This window comes from Bemisia tabaci, chromosome 1 (genome assembly GCF_918797505.1).
Source record: "Bemisia tabaci chromosome 1, PGI_BMITA_v3".
NCBI classification, from domain to species: domain Eukaryota; kingdom Metazoa; phylum Arthropoda; class Insecta; order Hemiptera; family Aleyrodidae; genus Bemisia; species Bemisia tabaci.
In genome coordinates this window covers 46,209,814-46,229,892 of record NC_092793.1, presented here as the reverse complement: position 1 = coordinate 46,229,892, position 20,079 = coordinate 46,209,814, and the positions used below count along the sequence as shown (strand labels likewise).

Sequence of the window (20,079 nt, the reverse complement as noted above, 5' to 3'; positions counted from 1 at the left end):
TAGAAAAATTAGAAAAATTTGAAGAAAATTAAAGGAAATTGAAAGAAATTAGAAAATCTAGACAAATTACACTCTCGTTATGCATATTAGGTTTTGAATTTCCACTCTTTTTTGACGAGTTTTCACGTCGTTTTCTGTATTCATAATCGCTCATTAAACAGGTCCTTTCTATAAGAGACCCCTAATGATTTACAGCGTGATTAAGAGAGGTCTCATAATGTAAACAAAGCATCCATAAAAGCACAACTTTAAAGCATTTTGAATAAAATTCAACTGTGTTATGTTGATAATACGCACTCGGAAGGCATTAAAATGATTTGCCTCTTCAAAAAATGAAAATTGCAAAAGAGAAATTTACTTTAAAATCTCAAGGTGGGGTCGCAACCGTAAACTGCTGTTTTCCCTTCCATATTTTTTTATCTTTTGTACTGGCTCATTACTGATGTCACTTTCAATGATCCATTTCCGTTACCGTGTTGAACTTCAGTTGAGATTCGTTAAGATTGTACTTTTCATGATGATTTATTGAGTGATATGAAGTAATACTGTGTGCTCCCTCATTCACAATGTCAATCATATGAGTTCCTTACAAAGAAACAACTACAAAAAGGGTCCTGCCTTCATATTTTGCACGACCTATCACACAAAAAAAAGAAAGTGAAGATCCGCTAACACCAAACATAGGTGGTGATAATGTATATTTACTTGTAAGCAAAGCAGATCACATAAAAAAGGAAGTGAAGATCCACTAACACCTAACATAAGTAGTCTGCCTTGATAGTGAAGAGAGCAGTATAAGTGCAAAAATGAAGTTTTAAGAAAACGGGCTCGGAAGCTCCAAACCAGAAAATTTTATTGAAAGAAGCCTCCGATCTTTGTCAAATTGCCACTAATCGTCCGAAAGACCCCAAGATGTAGTTTGGATAATTAAAAATCGACTGATTTTATTTCAATTACATGAAAAGGGTAATTATCATTTTCGTGCGAGGTCATTGTCAGCAAATTACTTGTACAGCATTTACTTGTTGCAAATTGGTAGCCGATGCGATTTCGGTTGATTTCACCGATATGCGTCATAGTATCCAAACGGCGAGAGCTTCGTTCAGCCAGGTTCTCAATCAAGCGGAGTCTCGGGGTAGTGTGAGCTTTATTTCGGACCCGAGTGAGATCCCGGGTTGAGAGAGTGGGTGAGAGTAATGCGTCGCATACCGCGAAGTACAGAAAAATTACACTCTCGTTGGCTGCATGTCAGTGCTCTTAGATGACCGGTGTCATAAAATGAAATCGAACGCGAAAGCTCCTTCATCATATCTTAATCAAATACCCGCAGGCGTATTTCTTGCCGGGCCCCGTAAGCTCCGATGAACAGGGGACCAGTGCGTTTTCTAATCGAAAAGGTTTGGACGGCATTTGAAACTTATGAATATTGAGAACCGAGAGAAGATACTTCCCTCCTCCCTAGAGGCAGTCACAAGCCACCTGCGAGCCGATTGTTGAAATTCATAGACAAAATGAGAGACAAAGAAGACATAAGGACTATGGTGCAATCCTGTTGGTTAATTGGGTGGTTCTTATAGACTAAGGAAGAAAATGATGGACTAATTAAAAGGTCCCTTGTGAGTTTCCGTTAGTTTGTCACCTACCTCCTTTATCCATCGCAACAACCCGTTTTCACCAATAGGATCCTTCCATATCCTTTTTTGTCTTCATTGTCTATCGCTCTGTTTACCAATATCAACAATCAGCCCGCTGGACAACTTCCTCAACAACGGACGACGTCGGGTGGTCAATCACTTAACCTATGAGCAAATGCGGTCAATAGCGCAGAGTTTTGCAAAAAAAAAAAAAAAAAACCCACACACACAAAGAAACAACTAAATTTTAAAGTTACCTAGAATCATAATCTTATTATCCATAAATTTTAAGTGCACAGAAAATTTGACATGAAGTCTACCCTTAAATTTGAGTCTCTCTGCAGGAAAATTGGCCTTCCTAAAAATAACATAACCAGTCACCACCAAAGGATCTATTAAAGCTTTTCTGACTGGCCGAGGCAGTTTAGACTAATTGCTGCTAGATTTAACCATGGTCATGGCCACTTTTGGCGAAAACCAATAACTATGGTTAAATCAACCATCCTGCTGGGGAAAGTTTCTTATTTTTGGACTATCCCTTCTAGAAAGATGGCACATTCAACCGCGTTTCTTGGCTAGCGCCAAAATCAGCTGTAAATATAGTTAAATCTGTCAAATCTCGTTTTCCGTGAAATGGCTATTGTTAAATTTTGGTTCAAAATTGTAGGCAACACAGGGCCGGAATAAGGGGGTGGCCACTTGGGCCGCGGCTTATGGTGGCAAAATTGGGGGGGGGGGGGCGGCAAATTTTGCAATCTTTTTGAATGTAGGTATCAAAAAATGAGAGAAAACACTCGGATTCAGACAATAAATTACAAACGAGAAAAGGTGACAAAATCTCTCATTTCCTGAGAGTAAAAGTATTGTAATTTCTAATTTTGTTGTCTTTCGGTGATACAAGAGACAACACCTTTAATTAGTCGAGTTAAGAGAAAAACCAAACACGCAATTTGACCTGGAACGGAGCGGCGTAGCGGTCGGCATGAAACACATTGCGCCTACGAGACTGCATGGATACTTCACGCATTGCGCCAAACAGTGTGGTCAGCAGCGGTCGGTGTGAAACGCATAGCGCCTACAAGACTACATGAATACCTCAAGCATTGCGCCAACACAGTGCGGTCGGCGCGGCGGTGGAAGTTAACATTTTTAACCACATTCATGTTTGTTCTTTCATAATTTTTTCGTTCTTTTTTATAAATGGAAGGCCTTCTCCAAACAGGGATGAGTTTACGGAACTGAACTTTTGTTAGTGTTGACAGGGCTTTTACAAAAAAATTTGCCCAACGCGAGTAAACACGTCTTTTGCACCCCTCCCCCACCGGCACGTTCACATGATGGTTTTTATAGATTATACTCGACAGATCACACAGGTGAGATTATATTGATATCGATTGGTTCAATATGTAATCAAAGCCTCAAAAGTCAATTTAGAAATCTGAGGTAACGAGTCTTATATGATCGAATTTTTATTCTCTCGAGTACCAAACGGCAATGAAAAGTGAAATTGAAAACACCGCACCAAGAACAGCCTATAACTGGAAACCGCCTTTTGAGAAAAACGCATTTAAAGTTCTGTTTTTGATGTACTGCGCAGACTTTTCTATGCAGGTACCTTGTTTTGGTGTTTTTGGGTGACCTAACCCTTCTATTGAAGGATGCCGGATAGATTTTGCGATGCATTTTGGGTTTATACTCTCATATATTTCATTTAAAAAAGCAGTTTATAGGCCATTATTAAGCCCAACAGTCATTTTGGTGGCAATATGAAGTATAAATCATTTTAATCACGCATGATTAACGCAAAATGAAAGAATATCGATAGTGAGTAAAGGAAGGGGTAACTAGCACCTTATAGGACCATTTATAGGTCGTTCTTGCACCCATCGATCCAGAGGTCTGACTTAACTCGGAAAAAAAAGGTTTTTCGACCTCGAGCCGTTACCTATCTATATTCTATAGCTACCACAGCATAGTCCAGGGTAAGTAGAATCCAAAAACCAGATGGGCGTAATAACGACCTATACGCCTATAGGCTGTTCTTGGTGCGGTGTCCTCAATTGTAATCTTTCGTCACATTGTTACCGCGCAATGATACAACTATTTGAAATCTCCGAAATGCGTGAGGTATCACGCCGCATTTGAAGGCGTTTTCAGAACAGCCAAGTTCCGATACCCGGATTATCATTTTGAATAGTTCATATTCTTTTGTTTTGTTCCGTACCACTTGTTTATTTTCAATCTTCGTATAAAATCCACTCATTTGCTAAATACAATTCTACCTGGAGCGCATCTCATCTATGCATTCACCACTACAAAAATGTCAAAGGAAATCAACAAGACTAGCGTGTATGAAGGCTATTTCAATTGTAATCTGCCGTCGCATTTCTAAGGCGCAATGATACAACTATTTGAACTCTCCGGAATGCGTCCGGTATCACGCCGCATTTGAAGGCGTTTTCAAAACAGCCAAGTTCCGATACCCGGATTATCGTTTTGAATAGTTCATATTCTTTTGTTTTGTTCCGTACCACTTGTTTATTTTTAATCTTCGTATAAAATCCACCCATTTGCTAAATACAATTCTATCTGGAGCGCACTTCAGCTATGCATTCACGACTACTAAAATGACAAAGGAAATCGACAAGACTAGCGTATATGAAGGCTATTTCAATTGTAATCTGCCGTCGCATTTCTAAGGCGCAATGATACAACTATTTGAACTCTCCGGAATGCGTGAGGTATCACGCCGCATTTGAAGGCGTTTTCGAAACAGCCAAGTTTCGATTTCAGGTTTGTAGTTTTGCAAGAAATTGGAGCAAAAAATCAATAGAATGACGGATTTTACGAGCTAATGCAACTTAATACACTTGTGTTTCATTTGACGGAAGCTTTAGAAAACAGTTCGGTCAGAAATTTAAATGATCTTACGGTCCATTATATACATAAAGTTCATATTCTTTTGTTTTGTTCCGTAGCACTTGTTTATTTTTAATCCTCGTATAATAACCAACCATTTGCTAAATGCAATTCTAGCTGGAGCGCACTTCAGCTATGCATTCACCACTGTAAAAGTGTCAAAGGAAATCGAAAAGCCCATAGCGTGTATGGAAACCGCGTTTTGAGAAAAACTCATTTAAAATTTTGTTTTTAATGTACTGCGCAGACTTTTCTATGCAGGTACCCTGTTTTGGTGTTTTTGGCTGACCTTACCCTTCTATTGAAGGATGCCGGACAGATTTTGCGATGCATTTTAGGTTCATTCTCTCCTATATTTCATTTAAAAAAGCGGTTTATGGGCCATTATTACGCCCAACAGTCGTTTTGGTGGTGATATGAAGTATAAATCATTTTAATCACGCATGATTAACGCAAAATGAAAGAATATCGATTGTGAGTAAAGCAAGGGGTAACTAGCACCTTATAAGCCCGTTGATAGGTCGTTCTTGCACCCATCGATCCAGAGGCCTGACTTAACTCGGAAAAAAAAAGGTTTTTCGACCTCGAGCCGTTACCTATCTATATTCTATCGCTACCACAGCATAGTCCAGGGTACGTTGAATCCGAAAAGCAGATGGGTGTAATAACGACCTATGCGCCTATAGGCTGTTCTTGGTGCGGTGTCCTCAATTGTTAGGAATTTTCTCATTTTCAGCTTTTCCAAATTAAATCCTAACATTTTTGTTTGAGGTTATGTTCTATTGTTTTGAACCAAACGATACATCGAACCACTGTCGAATATGATCTATTGATGTTTCGAAACAGATGAGAAGGGGGCGGAAAAATACAGGCGGCCCATGGGCGGCACGTAGGTAAATCCGGCCCTGAGGCAACATACAGCCTTTGGAGGGCAACTTCAATCCTATTTCATCTTTATTTGACGTTAAGTTCACCTTATTCATTTTTTATAGACCTAACTGATAGCTAAAATAACTTCCTTTTACTGAAATCATGACCAAAAGAGACAACGCTGGTGGGTCTGTCCGCTCAAATTTCTGCACGTAGTTGGCTGCGCTGTTGCTCGATTGTTCCCATAAAGATCAAGTCTTAAGACCTACGGACCTACGGAGAGCTATCGACAATAACAAGGGTGCGCGCATTTACTGAATTAAATTATAATCGACTTAGTAGTCGTCTTCCAAATCCTTCTCTCCTTCATGCCTGGGTTGGAAGATGCAGGCGAATGTCCGTCCATCGACAAACACACATCAAAGTAAACTCTCGAGGAAGGAGACAACGCCAAAAATTATCCTCGCTGTAATCGCGGCACGTCTAATATTCAAGGCTATGGTACAACCAGAAGTCATGGGCCCGTATTTTCAAGTGACATCCAACAAGTCGCATACAGTTCCTGTGTGGAAATATTACGAACTGGCGAGAGGGGAGCTCTACACAATACGAATTCAAAAATCGCGGAAAATTACTTATTTGCAGGGGCAAGGTCACAGAGGGGTGACAATCTTTACCGATAGACTAATTTAGTGGCTACATCATTTGATATAATATGTAAACAAACACAGAACCTTGTTTCTGATTCGCGCCCCTTGCACCATAGTCCAAGTCCATAGTCTATAGTCCACCATGCGTCCAAGTGTTTCTCACAATCGAAAGTTCTCGTATTTAATGAGTTATGCTTGATTGATTTATGACCGGTCAATTTTAATAAATCAACACAATTAACTCATGAAGAATTGGCACATGAGGTTATGTTAGTTTGTTTTGGTTTGAACCAAGAGCTCGAATGACGTAGTCACCAAATCAGTCTATTGAGTCCGAGGGAGGAGACTCCCTGTTGCAATGTTGTCTGTGACCTGGAGTCCACGGCAAATAAGTTAACGCACTTCTAGACTACGACAGCAGATCGTCTGACGTCACTTTCATATGTAAAGAAAATGCAAGAATCAATATGGCGGATCTTCTGTCGCAGCCTAAAAGTGCATAAACTTAATTTGTGTGGATTATACCTAGACTGCTTGCACCATATCTGCTTTATGCGCTCGTGCACCTCACTCTTACATAAAAATCTGTTTATTAAAACAGAAGCTCCGGGTGCGAAAGCTATAATTTCGGGCATTGTGGACGCCCTGTATTTTCCGGGCGTTGGGGCGGTTATTTTCCAAATGATTCGTATACCCTAAATATGTGCCTTACCTCGTTTCTTTCAGGGAACAGCGGCAACGCGGCAGAAATTCGGGCAAAAGCTCGCGTCTGCCGGCGAAAATCTCATTTCCGTCGGCAAAACAGTGGACACCGCTCATCATACACCCTCAGGCAGCAATCAGCGGAGCTTTTTCGTATGTATGCCAAGCTTAAAAACATAGGTAAATAAAGGAGTAAGCGTGTGCGCATGTGTGCGTAGAAAGAAAAACAGAACTGGTTTTTTGAAGCCGATGGAGCAAGTCCAAGTCCGCTGCGAGGGCCCGGCCGCTCCAAGCTCCAAGTGAAAATGTTAATGACCCATCGACAGTGTTGTCGATTCTCCTCGAAAATCCCGGTTTTCCCCAACACTGCTCCGGGGGCTTTCATACTATCGGCAACATAGCCCGAGAGCCATATCTGGTAAGCCTCCGGAGCTGTCTCTCGATTCGAGGCTGCCAACAGCTCAAAACTACCCGGCATTTCATCTTCATCGCATCAGGTAAGAAAAAAATTACGCTTATTAATTTGCATCCTTTTATCTTGTCCCGACGTGTTTCTGCGCTCGCGGTCTTTCTCGAGCACGTGCCATTCTGCCATCGACTGCCACCTCGAAACCTAGAAAGGCCACCATCGACGCCTCGAAATGCATGTCACACGAGCGCTGAGAAGTATTGAATTTTCCTAAGTTGCATCAATTATTTTATATTTCAGCGTTCCATCACGTGGATTTCCCGCGCATATTAAATTTTTCGAGTGAAATTGAAAATTTTAAATTTGAACGGCCTACTTCGAAATTAGAAGCATATCTATTATAACCTAAAATTTCTCGTCGCGATCAATATTTTTCGACCCCCCCCCCCTCCTCCAAGAAGGAAGAATGAAAAGACGAAAAAAAAGTTCATAGATAAATATGTGACAAAACCATTCTTAATCTCTATATGTTAAAACTTGAAATACATCGCCGTTGTGACTTTCAAAAGCAGGCCATGTGCTGATCTTGATGCACGCTGTTTTATAATCGTAGTTATAAGTACTCATATACCTTATTTCTTTATCTTTTTACAAATAAACACACTAAAAGGCCGTTTGCAGTTACTTTTAATCATGTTCCTCTATTGAAATATCAATGATATTTAATCCTTTTTATAATGCACACTTAATGGTGTAAATACACGTATACTTCCATTTTTTTAAGTTTAATTTTTTGTTTGACTATTTAAAAACAACCAAGTGAATATGTTTATTTTTGAAAAACTGGTATTTTAAAGAGGGCAAAATGTTGTTTGCTATAGTGATGTTTTCGGAAAAAATCGTCAACCATGTGTACCTCCAAACATTTACGAAAATGGGTATTTTGAAAGATATCCGTAGAAAAATGGGATTCCTCATTCTCAAAATATCACGGCGGTCACTTTTTAGGAAGCTATGACTTCATTATGTGCACATATCTTAAACACATACATAATACTTTAACTAATGTGAATCACCAAGAGGAAAGTTCTCTCTTCTCTACTCATTCCTGAGTGCAGAGAGGCCGGTGCCAGTCTATCGATGATAACTATCGCATTTAGTGTAAAAAATGTGAAGATGATAAAATCAACAAAGTTAAGTGATTAGTCAATCAAACAACAACTTTTAAGTAAAATTTTATTATCATGAAATTATATGTGAATTAAACAGTAGGTATAGGCGGATGATTTTAAAAAAAAAAAAACTTATCAGATTTTACATTCTTAGTTATTGGATTGATTTCTTACAATGTTTTGTTCCCTAGGTTCGGATCGTTGAGTGGGTCTAAAATGCAGCATCACAAACTTTTCAAACGCATCGTTGAATTCGTATTTGTGGTTAGCAGTCTTCAGGTATTCTACATTATCTCAGCTGAGCAGGAAGGTAGGAATAAATTTTTATCCCCAGCAAACTCTTTAAGGGCACACTGATCTGTCTACAGCCATTTCGGTGATGCACAATTTTGTACAAGCAAGAGCTGAGCCGCTGTAATGGTCACTTATGAATGTACTTTCATGACCAGTTTCGATTTTGATTTTTGTACTCAAAATCAGCCAATGAAACGGAAAATTCAGAAAAAAACCAGAGAACTTTAGGCCATGGAACATTCTTTCAAGTAAAACAAATTTGTAAGTAAAATATAAAAATGTAGACAAACAAAGAGAATCTTTTTGAGTATTTCAAGAGCACCCAGGGCCGTATCCATAATCGCACAGTCGTCCTTAAATAAGTCCATTTCACAGTTTAAGGACAGTTGTCAGTAGTTTTAAAAGCCATTAACAGACCATCATAAGGAGGGTAATTTGAGAGAAACTCATCAATAAAGCTTAGGAAATAGATTCTTGCGAGGATTACAATGATTTACCTCTACAAGAAAATACAAAATACGAAGTAAATTTTTTTATGATTTCGACGTACTGTAAGGTAAGTGCAGATCTACCTTTAAATTAAAAACGCGCACAATTTTTTCTTTTATATTTTAAATTTTTTTGTTTTGACTAGTCACTATAACTCCATTCATAATTCTATTTTCAACGTCGAACAAATGAATTTCATTAAAGGTACGTGCAAATTATGCATTTTAAGATTTTATGTCACTATGGCCTCCCTAATCCTCCATTAATCACAATGTAAACGATATCGATAGCTAATGGCGAAAAATGCATATCTCCCCTGGTAGCACAGGTCAGATTGAAGATGTTTTTAAAATGTGTCATTGATCCGAAAAAATTTCTTTAAAACATTTCAATGAAACATCTTGAAAACATATCATGTGTCCAGACGGTTTTGAAAAGGTTTCTAAAACAACTCTATGTCACCCCTAAATTTTGTTTCACAGATACGTCCGATAGATGTTTCTCATACCTTTACAACACATCTCAGTGAGGTACCTATCGGCACCACAAATTCGTCGCAGAGATATATCTGACACATTCTTGAAACATTTCGGTGAGAGGCATGACATTCCTTTGTATCGTCGAAACGTTTCAAAAATGTTTTCAAAACCTTTCAGTGGTTTGTTGAAACATCTTGAAAACATATCATGTGTCCCGACGGTTTTGAGAAGGTTTCTAAAACAACTCTATGTCACCCCTAAATTTCGTTTCACAGATACGTCCGATAGATGTTTCTCATACCTTTTCGCCACATCTCAGAGAGGTATCGGCACCGAGGCTATAAGTATCAAAAATTTTCAGACATTTGTTCTAACTAATGTCGTTGTGGAATTAGAACCATCACAGCAGGCATCCCTTGATACCAACCATGCATGAGGGCTGACTCGTTACACTTCATCATTATCAACCTATCAGAGGGATTAGAACACCTTCACTTTAGAAAAGTATACGCAAAGCACGATGTACGGTTTCAATATTCTAGATAATCCATAACTTATGAGCTTTTATGGAGATGAACTCGATTCATACAAGGAATTAACCGTGTTAATAACCTCCACATAATTAAATGTCCAAAAAGTATAGCTTGAGACGAAAAATTAAGCTGAAATTTGGTAAAATTGAAAAATTAAACTTCAACGCCCTCTGGTGGATTCAGTTTGAACTAGGTAGGAAAAGTTTTAGAAAGGTCCTAGAAATGTTTCTATGTTATTCAATGAAACATTTCTAAAACGTGTCAAAAACATTTTTAAGTGACGTATAAATTCGAACAAAATATTCAAAAAGGTTTCAAAGACATTATATTTATTTTTAATTGAAAACAAATCCAAAATGTGTCAGATAGGTTGCTGGGAGGTGTTGTTGAGTCGTGCAGGAAAAGTATCTGACAGCACTTTGAGAAGTTGCTTGAAACAAGCTGTAGATTGCATTCGAAACATTTTCAAAATATTTCGAAAACATTTCACCGAACACTTCGAAATTGGAAGTTTCTGAGAACGTGTTGGAGATGTGTTGAAAACATTTTTCTAAAACTTCAGCGACACTGGTTCGATTTATATTCAAAACGTTTTGAAATGAATTGAGGATGCTGATCGGAAAGAGAATTAAAACGTTTTGAAAATGAGTTGGAGATATACCGCACCAATCAGTAATATTTATTAATAATTGAAAACATATCTAAAATGTGTCAGATAGGTTCCAGGAAGGTGTCGTTGAGCCGTGCAGGAAAAGTATCTGACAGTACTTTGAAAAGTTGCTTGAAACAATCTGTAGATTAATTTGAAACATTTTCAGAATATTTCCAAAACATTTCACCAAACACTTCGAAATTAGAAGTATCTGAGAACATGTTGGAGATGTGTTGAAAACGTTTTTAAAAAGTGATAGTAGAACAATTTGAAAACATTTTGAACACATTTTAAAAACATTGTTTTCACGTTTCTGTAAGATGAAATGAAAATATTTTTAAACTGTGTTCAAAACATGTTGTCTCTGATGAAATATTTTACATGACTCGCAACTTTGTCTTCAAAATGTTTTTAAAACATTTCATTTCCCCTCCAAATTTTTCTTTTGTAAAATGTTTTGGATTGGTTTTCAAAACATTTCTGTTGTGTTAAATGTATCCAATTTGAAAACATTTTCAAAATGTTTTGGATATGTTTCAATGAAATGTTCAAAGTATTTGCGTCCTTGAAACATTTCTGAAATGTTTCTAATATGTTTCATCGAGATGAATCAGTTTCGACACAAGTGGAATGTTTCTAAAACCTTACCGATCCGAGCTGTGCTACCAGGGTCAGGTTATACCGATGCCAAGACTTTCCCCAGTTTTCCTGGTGTTCCCTGACTGTGGAAACCATATGTCGAGACTCTACTGCACTATTTAATTTGCCCCTCTGATTGATAAGAAAGAGCGATGGCAATGAGACGAATCAATAAAATTGCAACTCAGCGTCTTCATGGCCATACGCGAGCAAACAATAATTTGAGGTGCACTGGAAGTGCGAGTCTAAGCAATGTCCACAATTAGTTTATGACTGAATTTATTGGATTCTAGACTGGCGGCATCACCCGATCTACTACAACACCAAGAACGGCGTACCGATTCCGTTATTGCACCAGGAGGAGAATTTATCGAATAACGGGCTCATCATTTCGTACGGGCGACCGCCTTGCGCATGCGACGCGTGGGATTGCAACTGCTGCACAAATCTCTTCTACGACGCCATCAAATTCAGGGAGAGAGGCTGCTTCCAGTTCGGCTACAATCTCAAGCAGGAAAAAATCAGGGTCAAACTCCTCATGAACGACTCCACCGTTGTCGAGGACGATGTCACAGGTCAGTTTATCATATGAGCATACTGAATGGTGAATTTGCACGAGAGGACACGTCGTCCCCCGGACGAGGGAACGTGACTTTATCCCAAGGTTGCAAAATTGACCCGAACAATTCGATTTTTTACAAAAATGTACCTGTGCAGTTTTTATCCCAAATTTTCCTGATTTTTGCACGAGATTAGATGAAAAATCACAGAAATTTTCATTTAGATTTGCTCAAGATTCTCCCGGTAAAAATTTGATTTGGGAAGGACTTGAAATGAAGTTACGTTCTTTCGTTGGGAACAAGGAATAGACCGAGTTTAACAGAGCCGTGCAAAGTCTCATTTAAAAAAAAAAAAAAAAAAAAAAAAAGTTATGAGTAGTTGTGGATTCGACGAATCGTGAATTGGACCGAGTTTATTAGAAAGGAACCAACCCACATTAAGTTGAAACTGAGAAAAAGAGGTTTGAAGTTTTATTCCTTCATACGGCAATTCCTGCATAAGGCACCCATCCTGCAAATGGTGTGGACCCAGCACCATTTCTCCACCTTGTTACATAAGGCTCAAAGTAGAAAATAAACTTTATCCCCTCTTTTCACAAACTAACGGCTAGTGGAACTCGAAAACATTCTTAACTCAATTTTTTCGGAAATCTGGGTTGGTTCCTTTCTGATAAACTCGGTTCAATTGTCTCTTGCTAAAAATTCAGTCTAGAAAAAATATTTTGAACATGAAACCGGTTGCCAAATTTTGTCCCTAATATTGAGTCTTATGGAGGAAGAATATTGCGAGCCTGTTTCTGTCGAACTTTATCCAGTTTTTATCAAGTTAGATGACTTTATTAAAATTTCCTTTTTTCAACTGAAAACACCTTCCAGTATCCGATAGATAAGTTGGACGTATTTCAGTAAAATGGAACTATATCTATTCTGACATTAACCCTGAGATCCATTTCCAAGATAACGTGCATGACAGGGCTCATAATACAATGGATATAGTAGTTCCAATTGATTTAAATGCGCCCGGTTGTGAGCAGTTTTGTGCAGTTTTGTACCGTATGGAGGTTGCGAGATTGCATTTTAAACCGACAATTTTAGAGCTCCAAACGCGTGGAGAAAAATAAATCACCATCACCAGGAAAATTGCATCTGAAATAAAAGAGAAGAGTAAACCCATAAGCTACCTCCACAGTAATTTCTCTTGTCATGAAAATCATTTTGTGTAAAATATGTGGGGGGAAATCAAGAAGTATTTTCTTTGTAGCTACAAAACATGATTTTGATGACGAGAAAAATCATTGTTGGGGTAATGAAATTTTACAATGGGCTCATTTACTATTCTACTCTTTTGCGACAAGAAACGATTCTCCCTGTAATAGTGATTATTCTTCTTCGGACACAGACCAAAAGAATTCCAAGAACCTTCCGAATTGATTTGAAACATTTTTCGCAGCAAAGTGCTCGTGAAACTCTTCCTTGGGCAAACTACTGGTAATAATAAAATATTTGAATTGTAAATTTTTTGTTAAAAGGTCCCATTTCTTGTAACTATTTTAATCATTTTTTTCAAGCATTTTTTTTTCTTGTTTGAACGTTAAAAAGCACTACGTTTGCTCATTCGTAACAATAATTAGACGTTTGAGACTTAAGGCTGAGACTTGACTTGAACCTCTCTATAAATTTACTCTATAAATTAGAGAGGATGTACCGACCCACAAAATTTCAAGTCAAAATGTTGTTCAGTTTTCTGTTGAATGAAAAAAGCTTACGAGAGAAAATTAGGCATCATCAGAGGTATATATGCTGATTTTGGTTAAGTCTGTTCAAATTCGTTGAAAAATTGTGAAAAATGAAGGGGGAAACCCCATCGCATCACAACTTTTACTAAAAAGTTATAAATGAGCGCCGCTTGGTTCTGGCAGAATGCCTCTCTGGATTAATGCAAGCGCTTGGAAACTTGAATGCATTCAACGGTGGTGACAGTTATGAAATAAGTCCCAGAACTTGAACTTACGAGCCATTACGTGGGCCATTTGACATCCAGAACCATCGTCTGTTAGAAAGATCGAGAAGAGAAAGTGTAACCTTGGAAGAATGTCTCGTATGAAAATCATTGTCAGATCGTCAAATGTTTTTGAGTCGATGTTTGCGCTCCTTATTAGCGAAATTCATCAGCTTGAGACTTATGCTAACCGAGAAGGAAGGAAGGAGATGTAACGGTGAAAGAATGTCTCCTTACGTCAAAGCTAATAAAGAGAGCCGTCCAAACTTTTTGTGAGTGAACCAGTCATTAGATGTAGCTTTCAGGTTAGAAGGAAAGATATTTGGAATCTGACTTAGGAATTGACCTATAAAGATAAGAAAAAAGAAGGTTTTCTTTTCTCAGATTTTGAGAATAAATATATATTTTTTATGAGGAACCGTTTCTGACTGAAAAATATGATTGCGATTTTAAAATGTTTTTTTCCGCCACTAAGACAGAATCCCCTTCCGTGTTACACTTTTGATCTCCTCCACTAATGACAAATTTTTGACCAAACCGTATTACTTGAGATTTATTCTTGACTTTAGAGTGATTATTCACGCGTGTTCTTAGAAAAATTATTTTAGGCAAATAATTCATTTCTGATATTTTATTATCTAAAAAGTTATTATCACTGCGAGCTTTGGTGCACGTAAAAAAGGACGTGATGAATATTCACACCTGAAGACGTGACTGGATAATTTGTAATACGAAGAGAGAGCAGGAAAAAAGTGGCAATTTTATTAAAACGAATATTCAAAATTTGTGTCCGCCATGCGATAGAGCAAGAAATTTAGATGTACTTTCGTGCACTTATGCTGGTAAGGTCGTTAAGTACCAGTAGCATAGCACACTCGCCGCATTTGTGTTGCATATGCTGAAAACAAACGCCTTCAATTACATCGACGGCAACATGTCTTACCTTGATTCGTTTGATTTGATTTCCATCGTCAGTGTCTCTATTGAATATTGATCCCCGACATACTTTCTAATAAAATGATGAATGGGTCAGGTACTTCGGTAAGAATCGGTTATTTATTCAATGCGAGCTAAATGGAGAGAATAAAGTATTGCCAACTTGCTGGATCCATACCATACATCCATGGAAGAGCGGATGCTAAATTCACTTTTATTTTTGCGTGATTTTAATTTTAAAAAGGACTTAGCTGTTTCTCGTACATATAGCACATAGTCATGTCGATCCCTTCCGGCCAAAATTATCACAAGTTATTCGACGTTTCAAAATTTCCGCCACCATTTAATTTTTGGCTTCCAGGACTTTATGTCCACCTACCTTTCGTCCATTAAATAAATGTTCACCGCTATTTATTTCCAATAAACGTTAAGTCCAGTCTTTATTAAGTCCACATGATTTAATGTCCAACCATGAATATGTCCAAAATTGTCCAAATTGTGGACATGTTATGTCCACATTTTTTTCTTCTCATTTAAATGACAGGAACCACCTCAAAAATAAATGCATACTACTACTACTACCTTCATTCTTAAAAACATTTCATTCATGAATCAAGTCATGAAAGAGAACAGACTCTAAGAGCAGATAAAAACATATGTTCATGTGTACACTGTACGGATATGATAAGATGAAAACCAAAGCGGGAGCCTAGGTAACGCTCCAATGCCAAATTAAACATTTTTCAGTAACCTATGCAGTCAAAATTGAAAGTCCTCTTTAACTAGTTATTTCGTGCGCCTTCAATCTTGTAGGATACTGTGCAACGCCTCTGACGCGAAATAGTTGCTTATAGCGTTGCGGCGCGGTAGGAAACCAGCGTGACACGCGCATAGGCGCCTACAAACCTAACGGGATACTTCACGCGTTGCGCAATGCGTGAAGTATCCCGTTAGGTTTGTAGGCGCCGGTGCGCGTTCTGCGCTGCTAACACGCCGCTCCGCTCTGTGTTAGGCTCTAATATTTAAACTCGTGGAGTTAGTGTTTTTCAACTCATGATTTTGAAATGTTTTCACTCTCTGCATTGATTACTCCCTTTTAAACTGATGAAAAAGAAATATGTACTCCTGGAAAATATAATGTGTTTTTTTGTAAATATAATAGTGGTTCCGTATCAAATTTAATGATTTCCAAAGCATTCAAATTTATTATTTTATGTTTTGGGCTTTTACTGTGCTGCAGCGTGGTGTAAGCGCAACCAAACGCTCAAAATTGGACGTATTTGACTCAAGGAGGTCGATGTACAAATAAGTTAAGAACAAAAAATTGCGTGCTTCTCAGTTTTTTTCCTCTTTTATTAATTTTTGTATAGTTTCTTTCATCACAACTACGGCTCATTGAGATTCATATCGATGCCATTGCTTGGAAAAGGTTTTACAAATATTTACCTCGTTTTAAAAATGTAAATGTTTTTAAAATGAAGTAATCAATTTCAATAAAAAAAAAGAATGTACATTTAAGGCATATTTTATATCGGAAATTTCAAGGATAGAAATGAAACCAAGTATTTACCAAAGACAATTTGAAAAAATGAATCAAAAGAAGAAATTAACATTTCATTTAAAATATGAGTTACGATCACAACACCTCATTCTCTCTTAATTTTCTCATTTCGATATTGACAATATGATTTTACACACGGACTAAAATATGACGCTTAAATTTGATTTTAGTGAACTTTACATTTGTGGACTTAACTTAGTGGACGTTTAAGTAATGGACTTAACAATAGTGTGGGCTTTAGAACTGTGGACGTAAAAATTGTGGACGAAAAGTCTGTGGACGTAAAAAAGTGGACATAAAGTCCGTGTACCAATTTTTGTCCAGAGAAATTGTTGTTTCAATCTGTTTAAAATTTCACCGAATTTTATCGGCAGCACAGAGAAAATTCAGTGAAATTTTCGGACTGCAGCTTCGTTGAATAATTTCTCTACATAAAAATAAAATGGCGGCGGAAAGTTTTTAACGTCGCATGGCGCTTGTGATACTTTGGCCGGAAGGTATGACGATGTTATGAATAGGTAGGTATACTTGCGGACCAAGGTCACTTCTCTCGTGGACGATGACATGCACGCTCTAAGAAAAACAAAAATGTGATCCAGAAATGGATAATGCACTTAAGTCGATACAGTTGTCTTTTGCAAAAAATCATATTCACATGAAACTGACAAAAATGAAGCAATGACTCCCCCCAAGTTAACCCCTCTTAATATTTCGAAAAATGGTACAGGAAAACAGATAATGTGCACCACGTTTAACAGAAAGGAACCAAGCCATATCAGCTATCGCCAAATTTAATTGGGCAATTTAATTTTATACATGAAAACGGCTGTGCGGATTTTTGTGCAATTTTCATGGTGAATTTTCTCCACAGCGCGAAGCAAATTCCTTAAAATTTTCAAAGGAATCCGCACAAACGTTCTTTCGTAAAAAATTACATTGCCCAGTTAAATTTGGCGACAGCTGATGTGGCTTGGTTCCTTTCTGTTGAACGCGGCACATGTCACTCAGGTTGAACTTGAACCAGAGTCCCAAGTGGATTTGCAAGGATAAAATTTTCAGAACCCACTAAAACTAAAAGATGATTTGTGTTCTTCTTCCGACAGACGAGAATCCAGCCCCCTTCTGCCTCTCCAACCATTCACCATCCTCGACTCCCCTGGAGATGTGCGCAAAGGTATCGAACCTAACCTTCCCCGGCCCGGGGCGAAACATCCAGTTTTGCCTCAACTTCGAGACCCGTCACTCCAGCCACACTTTCATCCTGAAGTTCGAGTGCGCCCGCTTCGGGGACAACGGCTTCCAGTCGTTCAACCCGGACGAACCGGAAATCCTGGTGACCACCCTCAAACCGCTCGCGGCCACACGAGCTACCGGCACCGGTTCGACCCCACCGCCGCGCGAGGAGAGCATCGACATGGACCTCGCCTTCAACCGCTTCATCCACAACGACACGAAACCGATTCAGGTGGCGAAACCCTTCCTCCCGACGGCTCTGCCCAGCGGTGCGGGCGTATCGCCCACCAACTTCCTGCTCGCGGCGAAACCTTCCGGGTTCGTTCTTCCCTCCGCGGAAACCAGTTCCAGCCCGCCGTCGATAGTAGGTTTGATGCAACAGCCGAAAATCCCCAAGGACCAGAGCGTCGAGGAGTCCGCCAAAGTGGATAGCTTCGAGACGAATCCGGACTCCGTCAATTTCACCTTCGGTTCCGGGATGTCCGGAACCGGTTTTTCTGGAACCGGGGTTTCGGCAACCGGGTTCTCTTCTCCGGATGTCTCAGGTATGAATTTCTCGAGCGACGCCTTCCCTGGGTTTGAGATGTTCGATCGTGAGAACAGGACGGACCCCAATGGGACGGTAGCAACTAGCAAGGACAAAGAATTCATGGCGTCACTTTCCGAGGCGGTGAAAACGCTCCAGGAGCAGAGGAAAGAGAAAACAACGGAAAATCCTGATTTGAGTGAGCTGGAGGAAGTGTTTATGGGCAACACCGACGAAGCGTCAAATGAAGCGTCATCTGATGATTTCCAAACGGTGCCGTACAGCCCGCAGTACATAGAGTCTCATAGTCCTCCACCCATGGCCTCCACTGAGAGACCCACTTACATACAGAAAATCCCATTCAAGAAGTCATCACACCGGTAAGCATGCGGTGTACTCTGCTCACAGAATCAACTGCTACTTGTTGCGTATGGAAATCAATGCCTCCACTGAGAAAAAAAGTTAGGTTATACAAACCAAAAGTATACAATGTTGCAAGTCAGCTGTACTGTTAGGGTCACGTAACCGTATTCTCGGCTCACGCAACCGAGTTTTTTTATGGTTTTGGTCCAGTTTAAGAGTACGGTTGCATGAACTGAATTCATGGCTCCTATAACCGTGAGTATACGATCTCATGAATCGAACAGTGCGAACGATATGCCACACCCGTGTTTTCGGTTATTATGGCAGAATTTTTTTTCTCAGTGTAAGTAATAAAATCGTATCCCGGTTGCGAGATTTGAGAATATCCAAAAACAAATTAACCATAAGACCGCCTCCATGGCATTTTGGTGAGTGTTCTAAAATTTGTGAGGAAATTCACAACAAATTTCAAGGACGACTGTGAGTTGGTTTCTTTGTAAACATGTAAAACTAGAAGGGAAATTCCCAATGTTGCAATCGGAGTAACACATTGTTCGATTTAAATAAATCGAAACGAGCATGAGTGTGGCTGGAAAAATATTATGGGGGCCATAAGTTATTTCCTCGTCAAGGGAGTCTATTATAATATTGCGCAGCTACTTACCCAGACCTTTACATTTTTATGAGGTAGCCATTAGATCCCCCTAGCCACGTCTATTAAAATAAGGAAAAAGGGTGCACTCATTTGCTTTGCATGAAATTCTGAGCACTTTTGACACTTGCGGAAAAAAATTGGCATTTTTAACAGTTTGGGACATTTTTTAGCGAATCCCTATCCTTGAGTCATTACAAATGTGGATTGTTGGCACTTTAGTCAACTGAGAACGCTTTGCAAGTGTTATCGAAAATACAAAGGTTTAAAAAGTTAGACTAAACTTCTAGACTAAGCTTAATATTAAAATGTTTAATTAGTATGTGTAAGGATCTCCCGTCCCAAAAAAACGACTGAACCGAAAAATGCAACTTCTTTAGAATATCTCACACCTTCCAAAACTACGTGAAAACCAAGATGATTGAGATATCTTATAATCTCATCTCAGAGATTAGTATTTAGTTCAATGAAAACTTATTATAAACAAAAATTCTACATTTTTGCATACGTCATTTCTTCCGACTGATTTTTTTTTTTAAATCTGCCTGATTATTCGTTTTGCAAACAATGAAAAAATGCAAAAGGTACACGGAAAGATTTGAACGATTACCGATTTGATTAAAAATGTAAATAAATAGTAGTTCCTAAATTCTTGTATATTTGTACAACTTATATTTGTCTCTTTAAGAAATTATGTTTTTAGATTTATATTAATTTATTAAAAACAAAATTGACCTTCTTATCTCGTTTAATATTTGTGTTTCATTTTCTTGCGAAAATTTTCCAATATGCTTGCGTACATCCTGT

The 20,079-nt window shown here is 38.6% G+C and overlaps 1 protein-coding gene across 1 annotated transcript; it reads left to right on the top strand.

Annotated features, from left to right (window-relative positions):
* Positions 1-6,857: 6,857 nt before the first annotated feature.
* LOC109038810 (uncharacterized) lies at positions 6,858-20,014 on the top strand. Its single transcript, XM_072301743.1, has 4 exons — positions 6,858-7,272; positions 8,548-8,666; positions 11,736-12,017; positions 17,602-20,014. The coding sequence occupies exons 2-4, from the start codon at positions 8,573-8,575 to the stop codon at positions 18,639-18,641; spliced, it is 1,416 nt and encodes a 471-aa protein (XP_072157844.1). The 5' UTR covers positions 6,858-7,272; positions 8,548-8,572; the 3' UTR covers positions 18,642-20,014.
* The last annotated feature ends 65 nt before the right edge of the window (positions 20,015-20,079 follow it).